The 15,258-nt window shown below is 36.9% G+C and overlaps 1 protein-coding gene across 1 annotated transcript in view; it reads left to right on the top strand.

Annotated features, from left to right (window-relative positions):
* The window catches only part of TLN2 (talin 2), a 569,404-nt gene that overhangs the window by 315,250 nt on the left and 238,896 nt on the right, over positions 1–15,258 (top strand). The window contains exons 8-10 of the mRNA XM_069098382.1: positions 8,525–8,622; positions 10,082–10,211; positions 13,843–13,995. Of these exons, the coding sequence (XP_068954483.1) occupies positions 8,525–8,622; positions 10,082–10,211; positions 13,843–13,995 (381 nt within the window). The remainder of the gene's footprint in view (positions 1–8,524; positions 8,623–10,081; positions 10,212–13,842; positions 13,996–15,258) is intronic.

The raw sequence follows: 15,258 nt of genomic DNA, 5'->3' as shown, positions 1-15,258 counted from the left end.
TCTCTCTCTCTCTCTCTTCCTTTCTTTCTTTCTCAATCCAAGTTAAATAACTTGTCCAGGGTCACAAGCTAGTTAGTTTCTGAAGCCAAATTTGAACTCAGGACCTTCTGACTCTGAGGCCAGTGCCACTACAACACTTAGCTGTCCCCTTTTCATTGTTTCTTCTTGTACATACCACTAAAGCACTGAGGATGTCCATCTGCAACTCCCCTGTTCTCTTTTACTCTCTTCCTGTACTTCTTTCTACTTTCTTTTCTGATCATACATTTCCTTCTTGATATATTTTGTGCAAATTACTGCAATTTACATAATAGAGATTCTCAGTTTCATGTGAAATTGTTTTCTTCTGTTCAACATTGTATATGTAAATGCTTGTTTTGCTATATGTTTGTTATGTTCAAGAGAACTCAAATTATTGCACATAAGGCATTGTCGGTAATGTTTTACATCTCGGATACCCACCATTTATCTTTCCATTGGACTTTTTGTTACCTGAAACTTGGAGTTTTTTTTCTGAACTTGTTATATTTTATGATTTGTAGCTATGTGGCAGCCATGGAAGAATGTTTTTTAGATGGATTTTTCTTTTTTCTTGTCTTTTTTTTTTGGAGGGCTGTTGGGGTTAAGTGACTTGCCCAAGGTCACATGGCTAGTTTTTGTGTTAAGTGTCTGAGGCCAGATTTGAACTCAGGTCCTCCTGACTCCAAGGCCAGTGCTCTATTTACTGCGCCCCCTAGCTGCCCCATAGATGGGTTTTTCTATAACGGAACAGCTTGTGCTCATAAAAATCACTAAGTAATTTCCTAATTGCTGTCTATTCCACTCTTCTTCCTCCTATTCAATTCTGGGCCCAGCTCATTGCTTATTTGCATTATTGCCCCAAGATAATTTTACTGAAAAATTAACTCAGTGGAATTCTCATTCAGCTAAGTTAAGTCATTATCTGGGTAGTTAGTAGCCATTCTCCATTTGGTTTAGACTGTATTGCTTGTTAGATGGGTCTCTTTTGAATCACCATGAACTTTGCCATAAAGTTCATGTAGTTCTTTGGGAGTTGAGAAGCCAAAATATCATTAGCAAACAAGAGTACCTGGAATTCCTTATTGTCTATAGGCAATCCTTACTGTTGGACCCTACTAAAGACACCGTCTTTGACTAAGGTATATAGTGTTGCTGAGCATATCATTCCATTTTATGATTCTGATTGTCAAAGTATCCTTGTGTAAAGTTGCATCTGTGACTTTACCTGTTAGGGAATAGTGTAGGTGTAATTAACAAATAAACAACAGAATCTTAGAGTCTGATTCCCTTTCATTCGGTTGTTTGTGAAAATTTGTTCTAGAATTTTTTTTTTTTTTAGCAATTGAGGTTAAGTAACTTGCTCAAGGTTACGCAGCCAGTTATTTCTGGGTGTGGTGCTAAGTATCTGAGCCCAGATTCGATCCCCAGGTCATCCTGACATAGAGTTTTAGTTTTTTTTTTTTTTTTGAGAAGCTATTTTTTTTTCTCCTACTTTCAGTAAGTATACCTTTCATGCCTGTGTAGATCATTTTTTAATATATCATATACATATTAGAAAGAGGCAACATGAACTGGTGTTAATTTCTTCTTGATCTTATTTTGGAATGGGGGAAACTAATACTATCATTGAATTTTTCCCTAATCGCTTATTATTTTACCCTCTTTTGAGATATCATAAAAACTGACCCCTCTTTGCTTTGAAAATTGTGTCACCTACAGCATGTCTCTCTTCCCCTTGTTCTTGGTGGTCCAACCACTCCTTCCTTTTCATTTTAATTAAGTGTCTGTTAATATTTCATATGCCACATCAAAAGACTGAGATATTAAAGTCCAAATGGAGTCGTTCTACTTAACAGAGACTATGAAAACAGGTCCCTATGGAAACTGCTTGATATGACTCTTTTTTTTTTGTTTATTGTTCTACTTTCATCTATTAACACTCATGATTATTCATACCTCACCCAAACTTTCTCAAGATTAATTTAATAGTCTGCTATCATTTGCTGTTTTGTGAGACTTGATCTTATGAGCTCATGATCTCCCACTATCTCCTTTTAAAACATTTTATCAATGAGTTGATTGCCCTTTGATTTACATGTTTTTCCACTTTTTAGGGAAACTAGATATTTGCTTACACTCGTGCTTTCTGGACTCTTATTTTTATTACCTTATATCAGCTAAATTTTTGTAGGGAATGGTAATAGTCTGTGTCCATGCCTTTTCCTCTGTTTGTTTCACTTTTTTTACTGTCAGTGGGTTTAGCTGGAGAATTCATTCATTCATTCATTCATTTATTCATTCATTCAGATTTTTTTTTTTTTTGCCTTTTGGAGGGCAGTTGGGGTTAAGTAACTTGCCCAAGGTTACACGGGTAGTTTTTTTTGTGGGTGTTAAGTGTCTGAGGCTAGAACCGAACTCGGGTTCTCCTGACTCCAGGACCAGCACTTTACTCACTGCACCACCTAGCCGCCCCTAGCTGGAGAATTTATGATGGCATTTTCATATTTATCCTATTGAATGACTAATATGGTAAAACTGCATACAGTATGCATTCTGTAAAATGACTACCATATTGTTAAACAGTCATTTTCTGTCACTATCCATTTAGTTAAATTTTTTTTTTTGGTAATGTTTGGTACCTAACCATGCTTATCACTTTTTCTTATGGAAACATCAATTTATTATATATAGGTATGAGATTCAATATTCTAAAAACCTTTGGTCTCTTTTTTTTTAAAATCCTGAACCATATATTCCAATGTATTTTCTGCCCTCCTCTTGTCCTCACCTTTACATTAACAACAAGTATGTATGTATTTTATATGTATATATAAAATACACACACATATGGGATACAGACAGGAAAAACATTAAGTTTGGAGGAACTTAGAAAATTTGATAACGACTATAAACTCTTGATCTTCAGCAAATTTTAGTACACATACTGAAGAGAAGAGAAAGTAGGTATATGCATTGCTGGTCTTAATTGCTTTCTGGGGAAGGTACTAATAATACTCTGATTTTTTTCCTAATCATTTGACATCTTGTTCCTTTTCAGATATCTTAAAAACTGATCCTATCATTTCAAAATCGTGTCACCGCCAGCATAAATCTCTTCCACCTGTCTCTAATCTGTTTCATCTGCCTCCTTTTCTTATCCTGAGGGCTGTGGAATGTTTCTTGTTACTTTAGGCCACATGATAAAACCAGCCCTACTAACTCTTTTATTTCACTCACCAGAAAGAACTTGTGGTGCCTCCTTCCATTTAGATCACAGATTGTGAACCTTTGTTGTATTCTGAATATCTTTAGCAGTTTGGTGAAACTTATGGGAATCTTCTCACAATATCTTTAAATGCAAACAATAAAATACATAAGTTTATGAAGGAAACCAGTTATGCTGGAGTGCAGTTATCAAAATATTTTAAAAAGCAAATTCACTGACCCCCAAGTTAAGAACTCCTACACGTTTTCAAACTTATATTTTCTGGTTTTGTTTTTTAGTGAGAATGTTGATGTTACTATGGTTCATTACCTCCTTTGTCAGCTCTATTGATTTTTGTCCAAGGAGTACATATACAGTACTAACATAAAATTAATATTTATAGCTAACCTAACACTTGTTTGGTTTTTAGCACCTTGTACCCCCTTCCCACCACTCTACCCCCATCATTTCAAAAGCAGAAGGAGTCACCAAGGCCTCAAGACTATTGAATGTTTTCTTTACTTCATAGGTTCCGATGACCAAGTATTTCATTACTTCATTACACAGTCCATCGTTGGACCTATAATTCAGACTCTTTAAGCACAATGCAAGCTACCATTCATTGCCTTGCTTCAAACATCCATATTCACCTTCACCCCACAGTAATGCCTGACAGTAGGACTTAATGGGAGACTCTGCTTCTATAATATCTTGTATTTCTGCCCTCTCCAATCACTTAGGCACCAACTAGTTAGGGCCTGTTTCACCTTTTATCTGGATCAGTATTTTAACTTCCTAACCATTCTCTCTATCTGCAGGATCTCTACTTTTCAATCAAACCTTCCCATACCTGCCAAATTTATCTTCCTAATGTATAATTTTGTCATCCCTCTGCCCACAAACCTTCACTAGGTTGCTGTTAGCTCTAAGATGCCATACAAACTCTTTTACTTGGAAAGAATCGTGTATAGTCTGTGTAGTCTGGGTCAGATTTGCATTTTCAACCCTATCTTTTTCTTCTTTCACAGCTATCCCTTCTAGGCAAAGTATTCCCTGATTTCTTTCTGTCCTCTCCTGATTCTGTACATTGCCCCTTGCCTAACATCCTTCCCTTCTATATCTCTGTTGAAATTCTTCTTTTCTTTCTGAGGCTGCCTTGGTGCCTTTCTCCCTTCCTCATTCCCTTCCCAAAATCCACACCACCCATATTAAGACCTTTTTCAAGCTTTATTAAAATATCTGATCCAAATCTCTCTTTTGTTCTTACATATTCATCTTTGAGATTACTTGTTTTTATATGTGTTGCATCCCTTGTCCCAGGCCCCATTCCAAAGGTAACCCTGCAGACTTCTTGGTGGTGGAGGCTATGGCATCCTTCATCTTTGTATGGTCCATGCCAAGCACGACTTTGATACATCTATGATCTCAAGGATATGAGCATTAGCACAGCTAGGTTAGAGAGCCTTTCTCTAGAACTTCTAATTGAGCATGATTATTTATTTATGTTTGATTTCTATGTATTTTGTGTAGATTTAATATTTGTACCCATTTCTCCCAGTAGCACACAAGCTCCTTCTGGACAGTGATTACTTCATATTTGTTTTTATACCCCTAGGACCTAGCACAGAGCATGATATATAGAAAGTACTTAGTAAATACTTGTTGATTTAATTCCGGGATTGGCTGTCCATCATTTCTCTCTTATTCCACATTTGACCCATATTCTTTCCTGTTCGTTTGTGTCTGTAATGCTTCTTACTTCTTCCTCTTAAGTCATTAGCCCTTATCTTTTATAGCCTATTTAAATTCACTGTACAACTCTCTATTATCCACAGTCTTGACTATTTTGAGATCGTGATGTTCCATGGTCTGCAGTAACACTGAATTGCTTAGAATAAATTGAACTACGTAGTATGTGATTACTAATTTTTTTAAAAATTGAAATGAGGTTACTGAAGTTCCAAGAAGTTACTCATGAATTCTAACATTTTATTCAGAATTTACTTGAGTATATATAATTTTGCAAGTAAAACAATAATGGAAACAATAATATTAATATTTAAAATATTTTTACTTTTTAATAGCTGAATATTTTATAGTGTATTAATGTCTTCAACGCACTTTACAAATATTATCTCAGATTTGATCCTCAAGACAACTCTGAATGACAAGTGCTATGATTAATTAATCTTCCTAATGTATAATTCTGTCATCCCTCTGCTTACAAACCTTCACTGGGTTGCTGTTAGCTCTAAGATACCATACAACCTCTTTTTCTTGGCAAGAATAGTGTATAGTCTGTGTAGTCTGGGTCAGATTTACATTTTACAGATGAGGAAACTGAGGCAGACAGAGGTTAAGTGACTTTCCCAGTATCATACAGCTAGCCAAATGACTTAAGACCATATTTGAATTCAGTCCTCCCTGATTTCAGGTCTAGAACTCTCATCCACTATGCTACTTGGTTGTTGTTGTTCAGTCATTTCAATCATGTCCCACTCTCCATGACCTGATTTGGGGTTTTCTTGGTAAAGATACTAGAGTGGTTCACCATTTCCATCTCAACCTAATTTTACAGAGGAGGAAACTGAGGCAAATAGGGTGAAGTGACTTGCTCAGGGTCACACAGCTAGTAATGCCTGAAGTCTGATTCCAGACTTGGCACTCAATCCACTGTGCCACCTAGCTACTAAATAACTCCTTAAACTAAGAACAATCTCTGTAAGTGTAGGGGCCAGTCTATAAATCATAGTGAAAGTTGTTCTCAAGAATTATTGCTTACTTGGACATTGTATACAGTGTACAAACCCAATTTTGACACGCACAAAAATCTCTTGTTGCTTTTTTACTTAAAGAAGATTATTGTTATTTCTCTGTCATTAAGAACAAAGATAATTCTTATCAGCTTACCTCTTCATGGGCTTTTGTGATATTTAAATGTTATTTAAAAATAAGTAGTAACATGTCAGTTTTTCATTGCTAGTTGAAGCTAGTGAGCCCATGGACCACCGGGTAACTCAGGAGCCCTATTTCCTTTTGTTTTTCTTCTTTGCCTCCTCTTGTACTCTCATTATATATATATGCCTCACAGCTTAGAAATGAAAAGCCCCCAAGTTGGCAAGGAATTAGTCTTCAAGGTGTGGAAAATGTGTCTTACAGTCTTGAAGACTATAAATCAAATAACTGAGTTCAAAGCTTTTGGATCCAGGGACTAGATCTGCATGAAGAGGAATTTGTGTAGAAATACTTAATTAAAAAAAAAATAAACCAAATATACACACACACACACACACACACACACACACACAAAATAGCTAGTGAACTTTAATAAATGCAGTCTAGAAATAAAGATTTTTAGCACTCTAACCTTCTGTCTGTCTGTCTGTCTCTCTCTCTTTCTCTCTCCTTCATCCCTCCCTCCTTCCCTCCCTCTCTCTCCTCTCTTCTCACTCTCTTAGTCTTCTCCTCTAGGGGTCTGATACCATCTCTTCTCTAAATACTTCTTCCTTCTTACGTCTTCTGTCTGACTTTTTTCGTTTTCTTTTCCTGTGGTCAGATTACTGTCTAGCTTTGGTGGGAACGTTAAACATTTAAGGAACTAGCATTTGCCAATTTCAGAGGTATTAGTGACTCAACCTCACTTGAGTGTCTCCAAGGCTCATTTCTAAAGGGATACCAATAGCCTCTTTGGAACCACAACCAGTTTCTTTCCCTTTACTTTTTGGGTAAATTTTTGCTTTTTTTGGAAAAGGTATGGGAGTAAATTGAAAAATGGATTTTGTAGGTGTCTTTAGATCATCATTCTCTGTGGGGACACCAGCAGACATTTAACAGTGCTGAGGAGGTGGGACAATGGGAAGATAATTGAAGATCTAATCCTAACCTCTCTACCTGAGTTTTCTTGTAGTGTTATTTATACTTGCTGGATCTGTTTTGCCTGAAACAGTATGTATTTCCTTAACTTTAACAAACATCCTTAGCATTTTTCCTGACCCCTTATCTTTCTTGTATGGTTGTAACCCACCTTACCCTTATGGGGTTAGAACCAGGAATGGATAATCTGAGACCTTATGTCTTCATGTGGCCTTCTAGTTCTTTGGGTACAGCTTTTTGACTGAGTCCAAGTATTACAGAACAAATCCTTTTATTAGGGGGATTTGTCCTATGAAGTTTGGATTCAGTCGAAGGGCAGCACTTGGGGACTGTCCTAGGGGGCCACATGTGGCCTTGAGGCTGCAGATTCCCCACCCCTGGTTCGACATTTCATTGAGTTCATTAGGTGATCTGTTATTCATTGCCTACTATGTGTAAAGTATTGTATTGGACTCCAGTGGAGATAGGGAGTTTAAATAAGACGTAGTTGTTAACTTGGTTGAATTTGGAGTCTTTTGGTTGATAAGATTATACCTAACTGTGATATATAATATTTCATAAGTGCATTAGGAGGATTACAAACATTGAAGGTCCTTTTGACCAGGACGATATACAAAGGCTTCAAGAATTTGCGTTGGGGGATTGATATTTGAATTGGGTTCTAAAGGATAGGGAAAGAGGATAAAATGCATCTTTGCCATAGGGGCATGTAAGGGAAAGAAGGGAGGGAGTGGTCTGAGACTACAGTATATGTTCTGCGATGGGAGATGTGTTCATTTTGTCTGGATCTTGTGAAGGGATATAACGTGAAACAAAATTAGAAAGCTATGGTGACATTAGGTTGTTGAGGGCTTTGAATGCCTTGCAAAAGATTTAAACTTTACTCAGACAGTGAGGAGTCACTGAAGAAACTTAGAGGAATGTTCTGACCAAATTTATGCAAAAGAAAGATTAGCTTAAAGTAATTTGCAGGACTGATTGGAGAGGCAAAGAATTGAGGCAGAAAGACCTTCCAAGAGGCTTTTACAGTAGTCTGGGTCACTGGTCCTAAGGACCTGTCCTGATAGGGATGAGCGCCAACTTCAGCTGGAGAGCTTGGATTATTTTGTCTCTGAGGTTTTCACCAATGTTAAACATAGTTTTTCAGCCTAGTGACTTAATGAAACCTAATCTTATTTGGGTTTATTACTTCAACAGCTCTGCTCTCATGCCTCCTGATCTGCTTTAACATTGAATACAGCTTGTGTTGTCATCAAAAGACCCTGCCCACAGTTGCCAAAAGCAAATATTTCTCTCCTGTTAAGGATGCCAGTACATTTGCCAACTCAACAGACAATGCACAGAAGCCAGTGCATATATTAGTGGATCTTCCAAGGTCTCAAAGTCGCTGTGTTTCTGATTTTCTTTCTACGTTTCAATTCTCAGCTTCTGACTATGGCTTATTCCTATCGGATGAGGATCCCAGGAAAGGCATTTGGCTGGAAGCGGGCAGAACGCTGGACTACTACATGCTGCGGAATGGGGTATGTTTCTCCCGATTTTTGTTTTCCTATGGACCTTTATTTTGGGGCCCTCTAATGAGAGCAAATATTACTGTACTTGGAGGAAAAGAAGAAAAAACATCATTTGTTTTGATCCAAGGGCAATACTTAATCTCAAACAGTCCTAATTTTCTTTGAAGGGGGAGGCTGTGAGGATGTTAGAAAATGTCAACAGTCCAAATTCTCAAAACTCCATGGGGGCTTAGGAGTAGCCCTGGGTGTGTGTATTTTAAATATTTTCCACACCCCAGTGGTACAATCCTGTTTCCTGCTTAGTTCTGTAGCCAGGAGTTTTGACGGGGCATCTCCTGGTGGATAGTATGGGTATATTTCTATAATTATTAATGGGATATCAAGTTCAGTGTGAGGTTTGGAAGATAGAAGGGAGATGAAAAGTGAATTTGAAAGTTAAATTTCTCTGATCATTTTGGGAAGAGTAGGACTCAAGTATCTTTTGCATCTGAATACAATATAAAGCAACAAAGCAATTTTAATAACAAGTCATTTTAATGCAAAAAGAAAGGTTGGGGAAGGGAGGGAGACTGTGAAAGGGGGTTAAACATTCCTTTCAATTTAATCAACCCTAAGATAATAGCTCTCTGATGCATGAAGGCCAACAACTGGAGTGGACAAATTAGATTGGTTAATATTCAGTGAAAACTCCACTGTAAGAATTGCATGAATGTTGCCAAGGAAAGATCTTTTGTCCTCTATCATTGCATTTTGGGGAGTCTTAGCAAAGATGAGGTCACTTATTTATACATATACAAATATGGCTTACAGACCTAATATCTCTTGCTTGGTCTTCATATTGAATGTGGAAACAGAGGGACTCTATCAAAGTCTTTTTGGAAAATTCTTAGATTGTAATTTCTTTCCTCTGAAGAGTCTCCCTCAAAAATCAAAATGAGCTAATCCTAGTTGGATAGAACATAAGCCATAAATCACACAAAGTCTTGAGTAATTGTAAGCTATAATTATGTGAATACAATTTCGATATTAAGTTGGTATTTGAGTTTTTTTCCTTTAATTAAAGCAATTATTAAGCACTAATGAATTGATTTTAAATTAGAAATTGTCGTCTATTTACTGTTTGTGGAACAAAAGGGCTTTCATTTAGGAAAAGCTGCCTATGAAAGTAACTGATGTTATTAACTTCATTCATGCCTCTACTGCCATGATTCTTTATCTGAATTATGTGAATTTTTAAAAATCTATTTTGATAATTATATTTCATTGTACTTGATTTCTTTTGTCATCTTATACATTTTATTTTATGCATTTAAAAATATTCTGAGAAGGCAGTCCATAGGCTTTACCAGACTGCTAACAGGAATTTATGACACACAAGAAAGGTTAATAAGAACTCCTGCTCTACTAAAAATGTGCATTTCCATTAAGGGACAGCTGGCATAAGATGTTTCTGTGGTTTGTTCTCTAGGATATTTTGGAATATAAAAAGAAACAAAGACCTCAGAAAATACGGATGCTGGATGGATCCGTGAAGACAGTGATGGTGGATGATTCCAAAACTGTTGGGGAATTACTGGTCACGATTTGTAGCAGGATAGGTGAGATTTCAAATGCCTGACTCTCACTTTTTAGGATGGCTCTTTTTCCTCTATGCTCACACCCTACCAAGTGGTTCAGATTCTCACACCCTACCAAGTGGTTCAAATTGCTACAAGGATCCAGTTCCCACCCCCACACCATGTACATGCTTCCTGAATCAGATTGATAGTTCCCTTTAAAAATTGAAATGTCCAATGAATGCCATATGTCCAATCTTAATTCAGTTAAAAAGACTCAAGAAAGTATGTCTGCCCTTCATAAAATGAAAGAAAATTAGATTAGAAAATCTTAGAGGTATTAATAATAGAGGGGCAGCTAGGTGGTGCAGTACATAGAGCAGTGGCCATGGAGTCAGGAGGACCTGAGTTCAAGTTTGACCTCAGATACTTACTAGCTGTATGACTCTGGTCAAGTCATTTAATTCTTATTGCCTCCCCTCAACCCCCTTCCTCACATCCCACCTCCCACCCCCCAATGGTAAAGTAGAAAGAATTCTAGACTCAGCTTGGATGTTGGAGAAACCTGAGTGCAAATTCCGCCTCTGACCTTTACAATGGATACATTGACCATGGCTAAGTCACTTGTATTTAAAGCCTCCTACACCTGTAAACTGAATATACCTGTACAGCTTGCTTTTCCATCTTTTTTTTAAGGGATCCAATGTGATAATATATGTAAATTGCTTTGTAAGCCTTAAAGGAATAGTGACAAGACCTGTGATTTCATTGGGTTCCAGAAAGGCACCTCTCCTGTGACTTACAGTTGCCTTGGGCACTGAGAAAGGTGAACTAATTGCATTATTCTAGCCACAATGTCAGTAGTTGTCAGATGTGGCATTTGAACCCATGTCTTTCTGATTCTAATGCTAGCTTTCTGTACACTATTTCTTCCATGAAACCTTACCTGTGGTGGTGGTTAGGGACATAAAAGCTGTGTTAGAATACAGGGAGAAGAGTAGGGGGATTGAATGCTATTTCTGCTACTAAATATATATTTAAGCTCTGTCAAGTCACTTTATCTCATATGGGAAAGAGGGCTCTAATTTATTCACCTTTAGAAGGTGATTGGAATAAATTAATTTCCTTCCAGCTCTAAAATTCTATGACCCTAAGATTCTTTATTCTAATTGCCCACCCATTATAAGAATCCTTTTTATATTCCTGGTACACAGTGATGTATGTAGCCTTTTTTTCCTTCTTTTTTCTTTCTTTTTCTTTCCTTTCCTTTTTTTAGACTTTATTTTCCTTCTTTCCTTTTCTTTTAAGTTTTATGGATGTGTTTTGTTTTTGCAAACATTTAAAAATTACTCCACTTTGTGACAGATTGTTTGTAACAAAGTCAAGCAGTTAAGCGAAACTGATAATACAACCTCATCTCAAAGTACATGCAGTGTTTCACATCTGTGACATTCCCATCTCTAATAAAAAAAAATTATTCCCTCATCCCCCATTCTATTGAATAGAAAAAAACAAATTTCTTATAACAAGTCTGCATTGTCTAGCAAAACAGTAAATGTGTGTTTATATTCACAAGTATACAGCCCATAGTATGGTTTATTTCTGGGTGGGGAACCTGCATCCTCAAGGTCACATGTGGCCTTCTAGGTCCTTGAGTGCAACCTTTTGACTGAGTCCAAGTATTTCAGGACAAATCCTTTTATTAAGAGGAATTGTTCTGTGAAGTTTGGATTCAGTCAAAGGGCTGCACTTGAGGACCTAGAGGGCCACATGTGGCCTTGAGGCCCCTGGTTCCCCACCCCTGTCCTATTCCTTCTTCCATTTAACAACTCTTCAAATACTTAAAAAGAGAACCATGAGGCCTTCCTTTAGCCTTTTTTCTACCTCTATGCCAGAGTTTCAACATGGAAGCCCTGACCTTGTTTGTGGGTTTTTTTTTTAAAGTATTTTGATTGTTATATTTCACTATAATTGTTTTCTTTCATAATACCATATGTTTTATTTTCTGTGTTAAAAAACATTCTGAGAAGATGTCCTTGCCATACAAAAAAGCAATTCAGAACTCCTGCTAAATACCCCTATGTTATTCAGTGTCTTCATTCCTAAGCCATGGAATTTTAGACCTAAAAGTGATAATAGACATATTCTAGTCCTGTTTTCTCATTTTCCAGATGAAAAAACTGAGTTCAGCGGGGTTCTGATTTGCCCAAAATAATATAACTAGTAAAGTATGAGATTAAACCCAGATCTCTTGACTCTGCACCATTATCTTATGGCTTCAGGGTACCATTCAGCAACATTCCTTTTAAAAGGAGGTGCTTATTCTGAAGTGCAAATATTTTAAGACCATGGCCAAGCACAGTGTAACAGTGATTACTTCCTGTGGTATGGACTAGAAGTTTTCAGTGTATCCTCATTGAAATCTGCTTTTCTGACAATAGCATTAATCTTATTTTCCTGCTTTCCTGGTAGAGATTTTTATTACTTCATAATTACAAGACCCAAATACAGATCTTTAGATGAATGAAGGTGTTGGTAGGATTGTAGCTGAAAGGGACCTTAAACGTCACTTAATCACTTCATTATATAGATAAGGGAACAGGACAGCTGAGTTTCCTAAGGTCAAGTAACAAAGCTAGAATTTCTACCTTATGTTCTCTGACTCCATATGGATCATTGACTGCACTTATCTCACCCTAGTTCCATTCATAATTATGGTCATTGTAATCATGCAAATACATTATTAAAATAGTCATGTATATTAATTGTTAATAATTACGAAAATGTGTGATTATGTAAATATGCCAATTATATTAAACTGGGCAGAGAACACTTTGGTGTTTGAGTTATTTTGATGGAACATCCATACACATGCTGGACCAGGATATTCGGGGGTGTGATAGGGAATACCTCACCTCCAAAATAAAGTGATTTGGGGAAATTTTGGAGCAGGAAAGGAGAGCAGAATTCATTATCATTGGCTTTATATTCTGGTTATATGCAAGTTTGTGATGGGATTAATTCCAGACACCTGGAGGGGAAGGATAGATAGAAGCTTTCTCTATGGGAGGCATAATATGAAGAAAGACCACCAGGTGTGGAGCAGCTATATGATATGTGAGTTTTAACATTTGTGCATCAGATGCTATATGAAAAGTGGATTACTGGGGTATGTCATTTAGAGTGTGAGGAGACTAGGGAAGTCATCCATTAGAAACTTTGAGTGATATCTGTTGTTTATTGACAGAAGATTTGAGGGCCCATTTTGCTGTAATGGGGAAATGGTATAAAAAAAGATGATAGCAGTATACAGATAGATCCAAGTCAAGCTGTAACAAGGCATAAGAGAAAGAATACAGTATTGTGTGTTTGATAGGGATAGGAAGTTGTGTGTGTGGGTGTGTGTGTGTATGTGTGTGTGTGTGTGTATGGGTGGGTGTGTGGGTATGGTGTGGTGTGTTTCTAGACTAGGAGTTGAGCTAAAGTGTTAAGTGGGTAATACTCTCTAAATTTTTAATGTGGGTTAGTTTTGATTTCCAAATAACTCTCCCATCTTGTTTAGCTTTGACATTTTGCGTAGAACTCCCCATTCATGTTGTTTGGAACAACAGGGTTACATAAAATGCAGGCTTAAAAATGCCATTCTAATTCATGTTTGGGTTTTTTGTTTTAGGTATAACCAATTATGAAGAATATTCATTAATTCAAGAAATAATTGAAGAGAAGAAAGAGGAAGGAACGGGTACACTCAAAAAAGACAGAACACTACTACGAGATGAAAGAAAGATGGAGAAGCTAAAGGCCAAGCTTCACACTGATGACGATTGTAAGTGTAGGGAAGAAGCCAAGAAGCATGGGAAGGGTGAAGGGTTGACTTAGCATGACGTAGCAAAGGGTGGCGTTACATTTCTGTCCTTTATATAATTCAAGACTCTCTGCTTGTTCTTAGATGCCTTACCTTTGTGCCGCTAGGTTATAGGCTAAAGGAACAGTAACTTGAGTACCTCTATCCAGTCATAACTCATGGCTTTCCAGACACACTGCTCCAGTCAGACTCATCTTCTTACTTATCCTAGTGGCCGAGTGGATAGAACACTGAATTTGGAGTCAGAATGACTTGAGTTTGAATTCGGCCTCAAACATTTACTAGGTGTATAATCCCTGGACAAGTCACTCAACATTCCTAGACCTTAGTTACCTCATCAGTAAAATAGGGAAAATAATAGCATCTACTTCATAGGGTCAAATGAGAGAATATATATATAAAGAGCTTTGTAAGCTTTATGTCAATGCTAGATATCATTATCACCACTGGCAGCAGCATTCTCATTCCTTATTTATGCTCATACTATTTCCCAATCTGTAATGGTGTTTCCCAGTCTTAATCAGGAGAGACAAAATGGCGTCATGGATAGGATTCAGGGCATTATGTGCAGTGCTGTGTACCTATGGACTCTGCTCCTGTCTCAGTCCCCATTCTTCTTCCCGAGACACATATAACTCTGCAAAAAAAAGAAGGGAATGTTTTCTCATATCTCATCTTTGGGGCCAGACTTTTTGTTCAATTTTGTTTTAATTTCACCACATCAATTTTTGACTGTTTTATGCTTATCATTTACATTGTTGTAGCCATTATGTACATAGGTTGTTTTTGTGGCTCTCTAAACTATTGGTATTATTATCATATTGCTTCAGCAAACTTTAGGAACGATATAGGAAATAACAAATCAAACTCTTTTTTTGGACTAAAATCCCTCTTTTGATTCTTTTTTTTTCCCCATGTGTCCTATGAAAGATGTAAAAGCACTTTGAAAATTTTTAGCTTGTGATTGCTTTTTTTTTAATCTTTATTTCAAGAGATGGCTGACTAGATGGGGATTATGTAAAGTGTCTCAAAAGTTGTAGTGCAGTTTTAAGCTCTAGTAGTTTAAATAGTCAAAAAAAGACAGTGCTGTAAAAACAAAAGATACTAATAAAACCTTGAAAAAAATAAACATTTACCAGGGCCTGATAGGGTTTTAAATAAATAGGAAATGGTTTCTCCAATGAAACATCAAATTTTAAGCTTGGTCTAAATGTTTTTACCTTT

Source organism: Petaurus breviceps, unplaced genomic scaffold, assembly GCF_028583685.1.
Source record: "Petaurus breviceps papuanus isolate PSGF00001 unplaced genomic scaffold, PetGlider_PUasm1.0 37, whole genome shotgun sequence".
Taxonomy (NCBI): Eukaryota; Metazoa; Chordata; class Mammalia; order Diprotodontia; family Petauridae; genus Petaurus; species Petaurus breviceps.
Note: the sequence above shows the minus strand (reverse complement) of the source record. Positions and strands in the feature narration are given on the sequence as shown.